Raw genomic sequence first — 16,182 nt, forward strand, 5'->3', positions numbered from 1 at the left:
TTTGGTTTGCCTTCCTTTTTTCTTCTGTTTTCTTTTACTGTTGTTTCATTTTTTTTCTTTTGTTTGATTCTCCTTTTTCTTTTGTTTTTGTCTGGCATAATTTTCATTTTTTTCCTACATTTTTCTTTTAGTTGTTTTGTTTTACCTTTTCTTTTTCAGTTTTTTTTCTTGTTTTGATCCATTTGCTTTTCTTTTGTTCATTTCTTTTTCTTTTCTTTTTTCTTATTCTTTTAGAATTTTTCTTTCTTTTTTCTTCTGTTTTATTTTACCTTTGTTTGTTTTTTTCTTCTATTTTATTTCTTTTGTTTTCTTCTGTCATATTTGTCAATTTTTTCTTTGTTTTACCTGTTTGTTTTTTCTTTTTCTTTTGTCTCCCTTTTTCTAAATGTACGTGCTTTTTTTAATTTTCCCTTATCCTTTTCCCTTCTGTCTCTTATATTATTAAAATACAGTTCTATTTAGCCCCTCACAGAACCACTGTTACATAAGTAACTGCCCCCCCCCACTGTATTAAAAAGCACTGCCCCTGTGTATTGTGTGTGTGTGTGTGTGTGTGTGTTTGTATGTGTGCCATTGTGTGTTTTTTTTTTTGCCACATTGGGAGGGTGCATATCCCGTTTTTTACTGTCTTTGTGGGGACATTTTGCACTTATGGGGGCCATTTTGGAGACCCCACAACTTCAGATCTTTTTTGAGGGTCACGATTTGCTTTTAAAAAATACGTTTGAATTGAATTTTGGTTTAAGTTAGGGCTGGCAATCTGTTGTAACATTTTGTGTGAGGGACCAGGAAATGCATCCTACTACGATAGAAAAAAACCCTTGTATGTGTGTGTGTGTGTGTGTGTGTGTGTGTGTGTGTGTGCGTGTGCGTGTGCGTGCGTGCTGTGTTTGCCAGAGAAAAAGCCAGAGAGGATCAGCCCCCAGAATGTGTCTATTATCCTTTGGCAGTAACCAAAGTGTCACGTCAGTGCGTTACTGTTGTCAGGCGTCCGCCGACATAGTGATGACTAAGTGGGCGGTAGGCTCTGAGGACAATGGCGGCGCGAAGCCTCCACAAAGCACTCGGCTAATGCCGCCCTTTCAGCCAGCCCCGCCGAGCTGCTGAGTGCGCAAGGCCGCCGGGTCGACGGGTCGGAGGGGGGCCCGGCCCTATATAGGCGCAGGAGAGGGTCTCTACCCCGTCATTGATGATCCTGGATCTGTCCCACCTCAATACCGTCTGTAAGTATGTCAATATATGATTTGACTAGCAACTGAGATCAGAGGTCAGCTTTGGGAATTCTCCTAGTGCTAATCCAGCAGTTTCTTGTCAAAATGAGGATCTGATTTTTTTTTTTTCCACGCAAACGTCAACAAAAATACGGTTTCTGATCAATCAGGGTCATCGCTCAAAGTCAAAATAAATATCCAACAAAGTTGCAATCGATTTTTTTACCGTGGAAAAATTGGAACACATTTTCTTTTAAATCCTTCAATTATTGAACCTGACAAGCCATGCTGTCTATACAGCTATTTTATTTTATTTTATTTGTCTATCACGAGCACCTTTCATTGATCAATTTCCATCTATTATAGAAGAAATTATTATAGACTATTATACTATTATTACTATTATAGAAGAAATAATCATGATTGTACCTTGAGACTTCTCGTGGGTCAAAAAGCCCATTTCAAGGTGTGACAAAAACGTTGGACTTTTATTTTGGGGTGGGTCTAAACTGGTATCATTTATCATAAGTATTATTCATTGTGTAATTTCTTTTTCAATTTTTGTTGCTTTTTTTTTTAAAGAGAATAAAAATTGCTAGGAGTCAAATACCTTCAAATATACCAGTTTAAAAGTGTAAATAATTAAAAGAAAAGGTGACATACATACTTTTAAAAAGTAGGGTTGACACTGACAATTATACAGTGGATCAAATTGGCCCACTTAAAAGTGTAACAAAAGAATTGAATTTTTATTTTGAGGGTGAATAAACCTTTTATTTATCATGTTCTTTCAAATTTAGTTTCGATTTTCACATTTCTTTTGTGTAGTGATAGAAATGAACGGAACAAACTAAATTGTCCTTAGATATGATTGGTTACATGAATGGCTGTTCATCTCCGCTATCAACCAGTTGAGGGTGTCACCCGCTTACTGCCCAAAGTCTGCTGGGATAGGCACCAGCAAGCCTGTGACCCTTAGGAGGCTTTTATTTTGGTGCTAAAGCATGCAGTTTTTTTTTTTTTTAGTCTTAAATATCTCGAAAGTAAGAGTGTTAATGGAGTCGACGGCTCGGTTCAAGTCTCACACACGATGTTCCTCATTCAGAAAGTTAACGCGCGACGGCAGCGGGAGCAACCATGAACACTCAGCAGCTGGAGCAGATGGGCCAGTTCAAGATCACCGTTTGGGAGGAGGAGAATTTCCAGGGCAAGCGCTGCGAGTTCATGCTGGAGTGCCAGAACATCATGGAGCGTGGCTTCAACAAGATCCGCTCCATCAAGGTCGAGAATGGACCGTGAGTAACAACACAACGACACATGAGTGAACAGTGATGACAAAAGTCTACACACCCCTGTTTCAGAACACTACTTCACTGGATAACCATGTACAAATTCTTTCAGGATTGTTCTAGAAAAGAAAATATCAAGGAGCACATAGAAAATTTATTTCACATATACTGATATCCCTTTTTGTATTTTATTGAGTGCCTGAAAATAAATTGTGCAATGTTTTTTTTCAGGCTGGTCTGCCAGAAAATTAAGTCATTAATGACACTGCGCATCCGTGTAAAACGTAAAAAGTAAATAAATAAAAGCGTAGAGCATTTTGCAAAGGCATTGCTATAACAATTTAGGAACCGGTCTCTTCATGTTCCAATTAATTTGTTCTTAATGTGAAAAACAAAATATACTCATCCTCTTAAAGGGACACTGTGTAAGATTTGACAGTTTTTCATTCTGGTCAGCAGGGGGTGCTGCATTTTCCATTGTCCGTAGCTATAACAAACATGTCCGCCTCCCCCCCCCCATGTAATATAATTGAATGATAACTAAACCTACGATTATATTTAAAACATACTGTTGGTCATTAAGTACACATTTATTTGCATGTTTTTGAAATTTATAATCATTTATTTCTTTTTAATGAAAAGCGCTCTAAATCTTACACCCTGTCCCTTTAAGGCATTAAAAAGATTGAAATTAGATTTACTGATACTAGTAGAAACCCTGTTAACATCTGGCATATCCTAAAGTGTATTATGATCTCATTTTTAGGTCACATAAATGTGGCATTTGAATTGTGTGTAGAATTTTTAAACTTACTCTACATAATGTCCAATTAAAAGAGTGAGTACACAGCGAATCCACATAGTGAAATGTCAGATTTTTCTTTGAATGTAATTTGGATGCTAATGACTTAGCACCTCAAAAACATGTCATTTCTAACATAACATCGAGCGCCTTTTTTATTCCCTGGCGTGGTGGCAATTACAATTGCTTATTATTGCGTTTTTGGTTAGCATGCATCAAGTGTGACCAGGCTGCGTTATATGAAGCGGGGCGCCCGCATCTGCTGGCCGGGAGCCATAATGGCTGAGTGACTGCCGATCAGATAACGCGCCTTCAGCTGCGGCGCTATGAAATGTTTGCTTTGTGGCTCCTTTCACCAAAAGCAGCTGCATGCTCTATTCATTCTGCGCCCTATTATGGACGCAAACGTGAAGTTACGTTCTAATAGCCTTCCGTCATCTCCGGGTTCGCTTGCAGCTGGGTGGGTTACGAGTACCCCGAGTTCCAGGGCCAGCAGTTTATCCTGGAGAAGGGCGACTACCCTCGCTACGAGGCCTGGAGCGGAAACAGCAGCTACAGAACCGAGCACATTCTTTCCTTCAGACCCATCAAATGCGCCGTGAGTGCTCTTGTGCTTTCCGTGACTTGGATATTCCAATGACCCTCATTGAATCTTCTCAATCACATCGTACTGTAAGACGCTTAGATTTAGCTCAGTTTGAACTTTTAGGAGACATACAGGTAGTCGTAGTCTTTCTACGCCGGCTAGCGCGCTAGCTAAGAAGAAAAACAATATAAAACAACGGACAACTGCATTTCAAACCATTTATACAGGTTACACGTTAGTCTGAAACAGAAAAAAGCATGTGCATCAAAGTGCCTGAAAAACAAATGATGCCAATTTCTAGTTTATTGCAATCAAACTTCATATGCAAAAACAAAACATTTTCCTCCCCCTGGCATCACCTCGTGATACATATGTGCATATATATGTATATGTTTATGTATATACAATAAATATGCATGTATATATATGTATATGTAAATATATGTGTGTGTTTAGTGTGTATAGAGTGTGTGTACACACACACACACACACACACTATATATATATATATATATATATTTATATATATCCCGATTCTGGAAATTTTGACTCTGGCAGAACCACAGCGACAGCAAGGTGACCCTGTATGACAGTGAAGACTTCCAGGGCCGCAAATTTGAAATGTGCGACGACTACCCCTCCCTACAGGCCATGGGCTGGTGCACCAAAGAGGTGCCTTCCATCAAAGTGAATTCCGGAGCGTAAGTCATCACGCAACTTTAATACAGTTGATTGTTTCAGCTAAGTACACTAGAGCAGTGGCACACACAGACACTCCTCCGTGAAAATTGCTTCACTAATGAGCTGGAAAATTACTTGACTTATGACAAATATGCATTTGTATAAAACTTAAGGTTTTTCCAAAGGCGTCACTCTAACGCAGTTTAGCGATGTTTCTGCATGTTCCAATTAATTTGCTCTCAAATTGAAATGAAAAAATACTGTCCATTCCCTTAAAAAGCATTGATTTGCAGAAACCATGTTAATATCTCACATATACTCTAAAGTACCTTCATGTACCCCCAGGGGTACACTTACCCCCATTTGAGAATCATTGGACTAGTCCATTACATGGGGTGGTTGCTCAAAACAATCATGAGGGATTAAGTTAAGTGGTAAACTGAGTGTAAAGAAATCATAAAAACTTACAATATGAGATTTTTTTTCACCACAGCTATCTCACGGGCCCGGCACCGCCCGTCCGCTAATATCAGTGCCAGAGGTGTCATTTTATAACAGCCGACCTATAATGTGTCCATGACAGCTGGGTGGCGTACCAATTCCCCGGTTACCGCGGCTACCAGTACATCCTGGAGCGAGACAGACACCAAGGCGAGTACAGAAACTACAACGAGTACAGCACCCAGGCTCACACCAACCAGGTGCAGTCCATCCGGAGGATCCAGCACTAGACTTGACAGGAGCCGAAAAACTGATTCTTTTCCTCATCTCCGACCCGGACCGAGCAGCGACGCCCGGCAATCGATGGACTCGGTCTTTGTATCTCACTGTGGCTTCACACGTGTGGATATCTGAGTGCCTGCTTCTTTCACCATGCTCAAGCATGTTTATGGAAATAGGAAATAAAGTCTTTTCTTCCAAAGGAGGTTGCTCCAAATGTTCTTTTGACATGTGAACCTGCTCGTATCGCTGTATCTCTCACATCACAATTCACAGTAACCCTTGTGGCATTTTGTTACAAATTATGGAAATTCTTTTGATTTTTTTATGATGTCATAAAAGAGGCAATGAAAAAAAAAAGACTTAGGGAGCTGAAATTTCCAGGAGATTATTAAAACATGTAACATTTCAAAATGCAGCGATTCTGACATTCTATGTGATTGCAGATGGATGTGTGAGATTTTGTGTACAACAAGAACCATTGTCCACATTTTGGACCATATTTGCATTTCAATAGGATTTATGACATTGATTTTCCGCTATTTTTGTAACATTCCGTTGAGCGGCCGTCAAACTATGTCAGCAAACAGAAAATTCGTCTTGTGTTTCACCTTGAGACAGTAGGTGGCAGTAGAGACCGGTTAATGGATATGTCTTACAGACTACGAAGAGTGATCATACCATTTTTCAAATTAATTTTTGGTGTTAATAAACGTAATCTTCATATATATAGATGGAACTGATGACATCGAACACTTTTGAGAGGTTGAAGGAAAAAAAAATCATAAATAACTTTATTACGCCTTTCAAAGCATTTACAAAATTACGATAAAAATGCAATGTGTACATTTAACACTGTGCTGAATAGGAAAAACAAAATATATCCCTAATGATGTAATTAAAAAATGTATCGCACACAAAAGATTAAAGAAATAGCTTCACTGTTTAAACAACAGAACTATATTTAGGTAATGATTCCTTTGTGTACCACTAGAGGGAGACCTACTTTGGATGCATTAGAATTATTAATGCTAACATATTATGTTAATTACCATCATAGTGAAGAAGTTTCACTTTTTGGATTGTTTAAAAAAAACTGGGTAAATCTCTCCCAATTTTTTAGATTGTTTAAAAAAGCATTTTGTTTTTTTTGTGTAAGACAACCAAGATTTGGTCAAAATGATCTAGGTATTCTCTAAAACTAGTTAGAAAAAAATAACTCACTTTTGTCAAAAAAAAAAAAAAAAAAAATCTGTAAAACAACTGGTAAAAAATAGCCGGGTTGACAAGAACTAATTTCGATCAAAAGGAAACTCACCCAAGTTTTACCCCCAAAAAATCAAAAATCGGCTGGCCCACGCACTTGAATTCACCAAACTTTCTAGATTGTATTTTAAATTTGTGCAAAACAACTCAAACAACTATGTCAAATTGACCTAAGTACAGTACTACTACTAAAACTACTACTCAAAATAGCTGGTGAAAAATTATGCAAATCCCCCCCTCCCCTTTGGGTCCATTTCACACTAATTCTAGACCTTTTTGGACCCAAATTGAGTTCTTTTTAATATCACCCTGTGGTTTTAATTCCTCAAATTTAAAACAGAAACTGGAATGGAGAGTTTAGCCTTTGTTTGCCTATTCAAATGTACCAGAACCCTATTTATTTTACAGTCACACACTTGGATCCTGGAGTGTGTTTGCTTCCACATGCACACACCCCTCCCGCAGTCTACCTGCAACTCCTTGTTCCACACCCACGAGCCTGCATGCATCAACTCACAGTCCCACACCCAAAAAACAGGATATTTTAATAAATGTGTAACTGTGTGCCTAGTGCACACCTTTGTCAAATATACATTCCTCCGCAGTCGGATTAAAGCCGCTGTGCTGTCACTTTGCAAGGACTGACGCTCGCATGCTTGTTCGAATCCGGGTGCGGTGCCACTTGGGCCGCAAAGGTCCAAAAGGTAGGCTGAAGAGACTCGCGCCAAACTGAAGGATCTGCAGCGTAGGAGCTACTTCCAAGCTAACTCGTGTTTATTTTTAGGAGAAGGGAATTGGGTCGGTGGTTCGGTTCTTTCCGGAGCGGAAAGTTGGAAAGTTTGCAGTCCAGCTTTCGAGGCTTGTTTTAAGTTGCCTGCGACTTGTACTTGGACACAGGCAGCTAAAGCAAGTCTGGGATGCTCGAGACACTCGTCAGCAGGCTGGAAAGGAGAGGACGTCGTCCAGGACTTTTTTTTTTTTTTTTTTTGTGGGGGTGTGGACGGAACGGAGAAAAACATAAAGGCTGTTTGTTCAATGTTGATGTAGAATGAATGTGTTTGTTCACTTGATAAATGATTGGCAGATCACTCGGTTTTAGTCTTCCGATTACGTACAGATGGATGATTACGCTTTTGTTATACGCGTGCGTGTATGTGAGAGAGCGTGTGTGTGGGATGCGCTACAGTGGAAGTGTGTCGCTGCCACGAAAGAAAAAAAAACGTTCACACACACGAGATAATAATAACGTGATCGATTTCATGTTGAGGGCTGAGCTATTGGCATGTAATATCAGTGCTCACCGCAGGGGGACAGACATCGCTCATCAGCACGCTTAAACAGCGGTAATTTCAGCGTAGGTACTGTAGCTCCCAGGAAGTGGGCTAAGATTTTGTCCGTTTGTGTTTTCCAAAAACATGGATATACTTAATATTGTTTCAAATACCAAGCCGCCATTTTGACTGACTCTACCGACAAAAGGATATGAATCCAGGACCAACTTGACTGTCCAGATAAACAAGTGAGAATGTTAATAAATTTCACGTGCTAAAAGTTTCATGGTATCATGAGAAAAATGATCACATTTCACGTGATCATTCTCACGTTTTAATGTGGTGAGTTTTTCCTTGTGGAGATATTTTTGAGTTATATACTTTAAGTCAAAATGACATAACTGCATGTGTTATGTTATCACATTTAAACACGAAAATGTTGCACTTTAATGTGTGTAAATACAGCAACTGAAATAAGGTTGCACCACGTATGTGAACTCCCTCTAGTGGATAGCAGAAGAATCACCCATTTCAATGAATTGTTAGTAGGCTTCAATTTTTTTAATCCACTAAAATACATTTTGACTATACTGTGGTTACACTGCATGATACTTCCAACGGCAATTCAGTTTTTTTCAATTGTTTGTGTTTAAACAGGCACGTAGCATACATCTTGGAGGATAATTTGAGGTGTCCCGATCCAACTTTTTCACATCCGGAATGATACCGATATTGCAGTCTAGACTAGGTCCCAAATCAATATAAATCCAGCTGGAATCATTAAGAATGAAGCATACTTTTACTTTTTAACGTGAGTTGTCAGACGAGACTAAAGCTATGAGAAAATTCAATATGCAAATTTAAAACATGCATAACGCAGCTAAAAAGAAGAGCAGATACTGGCTCTAATATGGACATTTTGGATGTAGACTGATACAATCCAATGCCCCCCCCAATGATATCCGTCTTGATATCAATATTGGATTGGAACACCCCTGAAAGTATATTTATAAAATCGGAATACTTGTTTATGTTTTTTTGTTTCAGTTGTGCAAAATAATGCACTGCTTTACGCATACTTTTTGCAATTGTTCTTAAATGATATCTTAACAGGGTTTGTGCGGGAATCTGCACCTCTCATTTCATACTGTTTCATGGCGACAGCACGTTTCTTATTTGCAACTTAAGAGCAAGTTAACTGCAACTAGATGCAAATAATTTTTAAATCCTCTGCAAGTCACAGCATAGCATTAATTCTTTGTGTGGGATAAAGAAGATTATGCTTTGAGAATTGTTGTATTTTCTGTAATATATAGCATTGTAGTTTTTAACTGTGAAATAGTGATTCTTTTGCAAAATGCTGTACGCTTTTATTTTGTTAAGTTCTGTGCACATTTTCATTCATGACGCAATTTCCTGGAAGAGGAGTGACAGGAATAAAGCCGATGATCTAAAATACACAGAAAGATACCTCTAAAAACATCCTTCCAAAGTTTAATAAATAATACACGAATGACACGCCACTTTTGTTTTCCATTCATTTCTTTTTATCCCAAAAATAAAAACAGTTTACCGAAAGTACGTTAGGTTAATAAATGCTGCCTGAGACGTTGTTTTTTTGTTATTTTCGTTGTATTTTAACGGTTGCTCACGCTTGACCTAATAAATCAAATATTGTTCATTTACGCGCCACTTTTTTCACCGTCCTCTTCCATTCAACTCATACGTGTGTGCATTATTTTTAAATTCTCTCGTGGCATGAGGTAGCAGAAGGTTCGCTTGTTGTGTGACGCGCATCCGAGCGTGTTTTTCAAGGCAAACATGCAAGTACTAAACATTGTCGGTCTCCAAGAAAGGCGAGCGAAGCGCATCGCCTATATGTGTTTGCAGAGAGCAAAAGAGGCGTAAAATCAAGCAAAGACGTGAACTGGTTTCCATGTCAAACACTTCAATTCACCATAGAAACTCAGATCTTAACGCGGCGACTTTATTAAACTGCGATGGCGGATTGATAAGGGCCCAATTTCTATCACCCCTCCCCTCCTTCCCTCATTTTTTCTTTCTTTTTTATTGCGGGCGCCAAGGCGGGCTGACAGAGGTAAATTGCTCTTTTAATTAAAGCAATGCAGCAGAGGAAATTGCTGTCTGAATATTGTCTCAGAGATGGGGGGCTCGCTGACAGTTGCCTGGAAACTTCAATCTGTCCACTCGCGTTTATTCCAGATCACAGTTGAGAGATAAAGTTTAATAAAAAAAAAAATCCGCTTTTCCTCCGCCTGCTGCAGCAAGCAAATGAAAGGCGAGCCCTTTTGTGCACAAGTCAGCACAATGAGAAGGGAGTGCGGAGGAAAGCTCGTCTTCAACATGTATCTCTCAGGTGCGGGCCCGAAAAGTTTTTGGTTTTTTTTCTGTGTGAAATATCCGCGTGTCCATTGTGCGGCGTTCCGCGCAGAATCGTCGCCGTCTTCTTCTTCTTAGTCTTCTTTCCAATCCGCGAGCTCGTCCGCTCTTTTGTCGGAAATCGGAAATCCGTCTTCCTGGACGCGTTTCCTGGCTGCTCACAACCGAACCCGCCCGGACCAGCGCCACACATCACTCGGCAGTGGCGCTTCGCTGCTAGCACATTTCAGGACAAATACAGCAATTTGTTACTAGACATTTCATTTATTTTGATTTTTTTTATCTATAATATGTTTTTTTTGCATTCAATCAAATTCGATCACATTTTATTTGTATAGCCCTAAATCGCCGAAGTCTCAAGTTGCGGGACATTTGTTGCCACGAGTGAAAGCGAAAATATTTTGATGATGATTTAACGGAATTGACTTTTTTCTCCATTTCTGATTTCAGATCCGACAGAAAATCTGTTGAAAGACAACAAAGGAGCAGCCTGGGGTGCGATTAATACCGGAGCACAAAAAGGTAAGGTATCAGACATAAATATCAGCAAAAATATACTGCCTTTTACAAATATGTTTCAAATATTTGGCATCTCTTGCATTACTCGTCGAAGTCTGTCCTGTTTGATTTCCATTTTAGAATGTGGCAAAAAATGACAATGATATTGGCATATGCAGAAAATAAAAAAACAATCGGTTAGATTCACATATGTTACAATTATTTTTTTGTCATCGTGTGAGAAGCAAAGATCATATAATCCTAATCGTATTAAATAAAGGTCAGAAAAACTACGATTTTTAATATTATTATTATTATTAATTCTAATAATACAACAACTTTTGATTAATATTTTTTTAGACATGAATATGAATGCTACAGCCAAAATCTATTATTCAACGAGTTGATATTTCTTTTGGATCTAGCTTTTAGAAAAAAGCGAATGGAAACAATAGAAATGGAGGAAAAGAAAAGTATAATATTTTAATGGTATTCTATGAATTAACAATGATTTCAGATTTAATTTATTTGGGGTTAAATACAAAACAACTGCTATATATAATTCGTAAATTGTGATTAATTTAACACGGCCATATAAAAAGTAAATGAAAAGAAAATGAATAAGTACTGAATATGAACGATATAAATTTAATTTGGAATCAAAAAGTTAGTTGAAGACGTTTGGGTTCAAATAAAATTGATAATTAAATTGATACAGTCCGTATAGCGATAAAAGAACATATACAATTCATAGTTTTTATATAATCACCATCATAGTCATCATAATCTTCATTGTCGTATTTTTAAATGTTATATTTTGTTCATACAACATCAGTTTGCGGTTATAATGATTAATATTAGCCTTATTTTATGACCATCATCACATCATCATCATGAACATCATCATCGTTATAAATGTTGAGTTATTGTTGTCATTAACATCCCGATCGTCATTTTTAATTTTATTTAACATTATCATAATCGTTGTGATACTTTATCTTTATTATTTCAACATTATTATTGTTATTTTTATTATTATTTTGTTATCATAGTAATCTTCAGCATCCCTAATTTTGTCCTTCGTACTCATCAATTTAAAATGATCTCCTCTAATATCGCCGTTGTTATTGTTCCTTTTTTTCATCGTCATTTTTATTATTATTGGATAATTAACTTTTAGCAATATATCATGACAACTTGGATTTTGCCAACAAGTCGCTCTGGCCTGATTTCCCCCGCTTGCTTTTGCCCCCGCACGTTCCGGGGTTCTCTGCGTGGGCCGGACGCACACACGCACGCCCGCACGCCCGCGCGCAGGCAGCGGCCAGATCCAGCTGTGGCAGTTCCTGCTGGAGCTGCTGTCGGACGGCAGCAACGCGTCATGCATCGCCTGGGAGGGCACCAACGGCGAGTTCAAGCTGATGGACCCGGACGAGGTGGCGCGCCGCTGGGGCGAGCGCAAGAGCAAGCCCAACATGAACTACGACAAGCTGAGCCGGGCCCTGCGCTACTACTACGACAAGAACATCATGACCAAGGTGCACGGCAAGCGCTACGCCTACAAGTTCGACTTCCACGGCCTGGCCCAGCTGTGCCAGCCCTCGTCCACCGAGCAGGCCCTCTACAAGTTCCAGGGCAACTTCTCGCCGCTGCCTTTCTCGGGCATCTCCAAACTCAACCTGCACGTGGCGCCAGCCGTCGGCCCGTCGGGCTTCTCCTACTGGGCCGCCGCCGGCTCGCCCTCCGCCGCACTCTACCACCACCATCACGCTCACCCTCACCACCACCACCACCACCACCACCCCGGCGCCAACCTGCAGCCCGCCGGCCCCTTCGCCACCGTGTCCCCCGGCCACATCGGATGCGTCAACAACATCAACGCGCTCGGCAACATCAATAATCATTACAACTGACGCGGGTGACGTCACGCGAGGAAACGCCGGAAACTGCTTCATAAATATTCCACCCGCCCTTAACGGTGATTAGCAGCGCTCAAAACAACCCGACAAAGAGGGACCGACGCACCTTTCCGTCTTATTTCATCCATTTCATCGATCCGATGTGCAAGGGGAAGATGGGGATGTTGGAGACAGAAAAAAACAAACAAAAGATTGGTTCTTTCGATTTTTAAGGGGGATGCTCTCCAAAACATTTCTGTTTAAACAAAAGCAAAACACAAAGAGGACCAACATTTTGGGTTAATTTGATCTAACGTTCTCCCCCCTTCCAAAAGAGAAAACCATAAATGTGGGTCAAACTGACCCAAATACGGTCTCAGTCCTATTTTACTTAATCGGATTCGCTATAACGTTTTTAATGAAAACACACTGTAAAATCGGTTGCCTTAAAATAAGTTCTTGGTCAAAAAGAGGACCACCATTGTTTGGGTCAATTTGACCACCTTTTTGAATCAAATTCAACCCAACTTGTTATGTTTGCGATTTTAGGTTTAACCTAACATTTTGGTTTAAATGAACTACCCAAATGTCGTGTTGATTCCTTTTTGATCCGACCATTTTCAACCCGTCTTTGTACTAAATTCCTGCCACAAATTATTAAAAAAATGCAATTTTGAGGCTAATCAGTAAAATCAATTGACTTAAAAGAAATAACCCGATTATGAGTTAAAAAAGGACCGAGTCAATATTTGGGTCGATTTCACCATACTTATTTGTTTTTAAACTACAAAACAACTCATTTTGTGGAGCTTCTTGTACACAACGATCCATTTTTTTGTGCAAAACAATCCATAAATATGATTTAAAGTGAGCCAAATATTGACTTAATTAATTGAGTTATTTTGAACCCAACTGTTTGGGGGTATATTTATTGACTTCTTGTATTGTGTTTTTTTTTTTTCATATTGTGAGAAAAAATTCTGTACACTCTAAACACAGTTGGGTTAAAAAAAAGGTGTTAAAAGGGGAAACGAACTATTTGGGTCCAAAAATGTGATACAACTTATCCATTTAGGTGCTGGTCCACTTTTGGGTGAGGTGGTGTTTGCAGTTTATGAAAAGCACTTGTTGCTCTTCTGAATGCCTGCTGCACTATATCTCCAATTTTTGGGGCAATATTTTGGGCAGTAAAACGGGCTACATTCACATCTTGCTAACTGTTGATAATGGTCTACTCCATCTTTCATGAATTTACAACAAAAAGTTCAAAATGATTGAACTGCAAATGCATTCCACTTTAAAGAATGAACTTGTCAAGCACTGTACACTCTTGAGGTATTGGATGAGCTATGCCTTATTTTAGTACTTTATTTAAAAAAAAAGAAGCTGTGAATGGATTAACATATCCTGAGGAAATTCTTGAAGGATTCATGTCACAACTGGACCATATCACAAATAGGATTTTGTTTTTCTTTCAAATATGCTATACAATGATTTGAAAGGTAAATAAAATGTTATTTTTTGTTATTCAATACCCGCATCTGCATGTTTTTGAGTGTAACTGAAAAGCTAATGAAAGACTATGCTGCATTAGTTGACCACTGGCGCCATCTTGCGGCCAATTATAACAAACACGGGCAACATTTGTTTACGATGGATTTCCGTACTTACTGTGACGACGTAACACGAATGTGGACGTATAACATTTCTTAGCAGGACATGCGAAACTGTTTTTTTTTTTTTCCGATTACCTTTCCATTCAAAACTCGAAATATCATATGTCAACTCTTTACCAACGAGGACTTTGTGTAAGATGTGCGTAACTTGAAAAGAAAATGGAGATTTTCTGAATAATAATCTTTTTTTTCTCCGAAAAGTAATTATGCCACCAAAAATATTTTGTTTATTATTATGTTTTATTATTAGAATAGTAAAAAAAAAAAACGTTTATTTTTTCACCTTTATTTTTCCTCTATTATTGTCAACTTTATTCAGATTTTTAAACTCTGGTTTTTAGATTTTTGTTGTTTAACATGTATTTATATTTGTACTTTTTGTTTTTTGATTTTTCATCAATTTATTCATCATTTTCGTCGTTTGATTGTCATTGCGCAATGTTATTGTTTGTCCGAATGGTGCTTTATTATTGCTTTTAACATTTTCAAATACATTTTCAAAATTGCCTTTTTACTTTTAGCCTCATGTTCATTCACCTGATATGCCGTTTTTTCTTTTTTTTTTTTAATGTACTGACAATGCATTGGAGAGATTTGCAATTCCTATCTTGCAACCAGTTGGTGTCGCTGTAACTTCACTAGAAATTGTTTTACATAACAAGGTGCCCCTAGGACAAATATAGAGCCTTCGTCTGCAATTTACAGATTAACCACAAAATGTCCGCAGTGCACATCCCACACTTTCATATTAACACACACACATAATGAAAAGACGCCAATGAAATAACACGAATGAAATTGGTCATAAATCCATCCCAACTAAACTATAGTGGAGGCTTATCATAAGCTAATAATAGCAAAGTGGCAAACCTTCTTGCAAGGGCTCAAACACTCCTGTCGCTAATCTCACCTAAACTGTTGCTGCTAAGCAACTCTCGTCATCTCGTCATCATCGGTAGCTTTGCTTGCATAACACTTGCTGGTGTTTTCCTTTCCAGACTCAGCAAGAAGAGCGAGTGTGAGCTCCCAAGACAGCTGGCGAGACGGAAATTCAAGACACACACACACACACACATACAGTATATATATATATATATATATATATATATATATATATATATATATATATATATATATATATATATATATATATATATATATATATATATATATATATATATATATATATATATATATATATATATATATATATATATATACTGTATGTGTGTGTATATATATAATTTTACCACATTATTTTCATTAAAAGAAGCAAGCAAATTGAACCAACGTCTGAATCCATTCGCATTCACAAACAGGGGCATTAAGACGAGATTTATTCAGTGTTAGGAATTCATCAAGTGCTCCAATTGGTATTGTTTTCTGACCTGTGTTCTTATTTTGCAATATCTGCTTTTAATATGCAAGGCCACACTGTATTTCCTGTTTACGTTCTCTGCTCGTCATTTAGCTTTGAGTGGTGTTTGTGTTAGCTAAGGTTGTTAGCTTTTTATTTTCATGGAAAGAACTAGGACTTCCCGAAACTGACTAGCTGTCTTGCGTCACGTTTCGTGTCCTGTTGCACTGAACACGTACAGTGGGCCCCCTGGTTACGGAGTCCCTGGCTTACGTTTTTTTCACGTTACGAAGTGGGATACTAAGTTTTTTTGTACCCTCTTTACGCCATATTCCCACGCTTTACGGCATCAATAACTGTCATAACCTTTTATTCTTTTTTAATAATTAAAATTAGTACAAGCACAACATCACTATTAATCATAAAACATTTGCATTACTGTTTATCATAAAATATTTCAAATTTTTCATTCATTGAAAGATATCAACTCATTTTTATACTTTACATAGGCAAATCATCTCAGGAGC

General features: G+C 38.3%; 2 protein-coding genes across 2 annotated transcripts; both read left to right on the forward strand.

The window, feature by feature from the left end:
• Positions 1 to 1,057: 1,057 nt before the first annotated feature.
• cryba2b (crystallin, beta A2b) lies at positions 1,058 to 5,494 on the forward strand. The gene is made up of 5 exons (XM_088415310.1): positions 1,058 to 1,223; positions 2,317 to 2,506; positions 3,759 to 3,900; positions 4,447 to 4,589; positions 5,153 to 5,494. The coding sequence occupies exons 2-5, from the start codon at positions 2,349 to 2,351 to the stop codon at positions 5,298 to 5,300; spliced, it is 591 nt and encodes a 196-aa protein (XP_088271436.1). The 5' UTR covers positions 1,058 to 1,223; positions 2,317 to 2,348; the 3' UTR covers positions 5,301 to 5,494.
• A 4,367-nt stretch (positions 5,495 to 9,861) lies between these two features.
• On the forward strand, positions 9,862 to 14,806 carry fev (FEV transcription factor, ETS family member). Its single transcript, XM_088415311.1, has 3 exons — positions 9,862 to 10,203; positions 10,677 to 10,748; positions 12,042 to 14,806. The coding sequence occupies exons 1-3, from the start codon at positions 10,119 to 10,121 to the stop codon at positions 12,635 to 12,637; spliced, it is 753 nt and encodes a 250-aa protein (XP_088271437.1). The 5' UTR covers positions 9,862 to 10,118; the 3' UTR covers positions 12,638 to 14,806.
• Positions 14,807 to 16,182: the final 1,376 nt, after the last annotated feature.

The sequence above is a fragment of the Hippichthys cyanospilos genome, chromosome 5, assembly GCF_059441005.1.
Source record: "Hippichthys cyanospilos isolate Australia breed blue-spotted pipefish chromosome 5, RoL_Hcya_1.0, whole genome shotgun sequence".
NCBI classification, from domain to species: domain Eukaryota; kingdom Metazoa; phylum Chordata; class Actinopteri; order Syngnathiformes; family Syngnathidae; genus Hippichthys; species Hippichthys cyanospilos.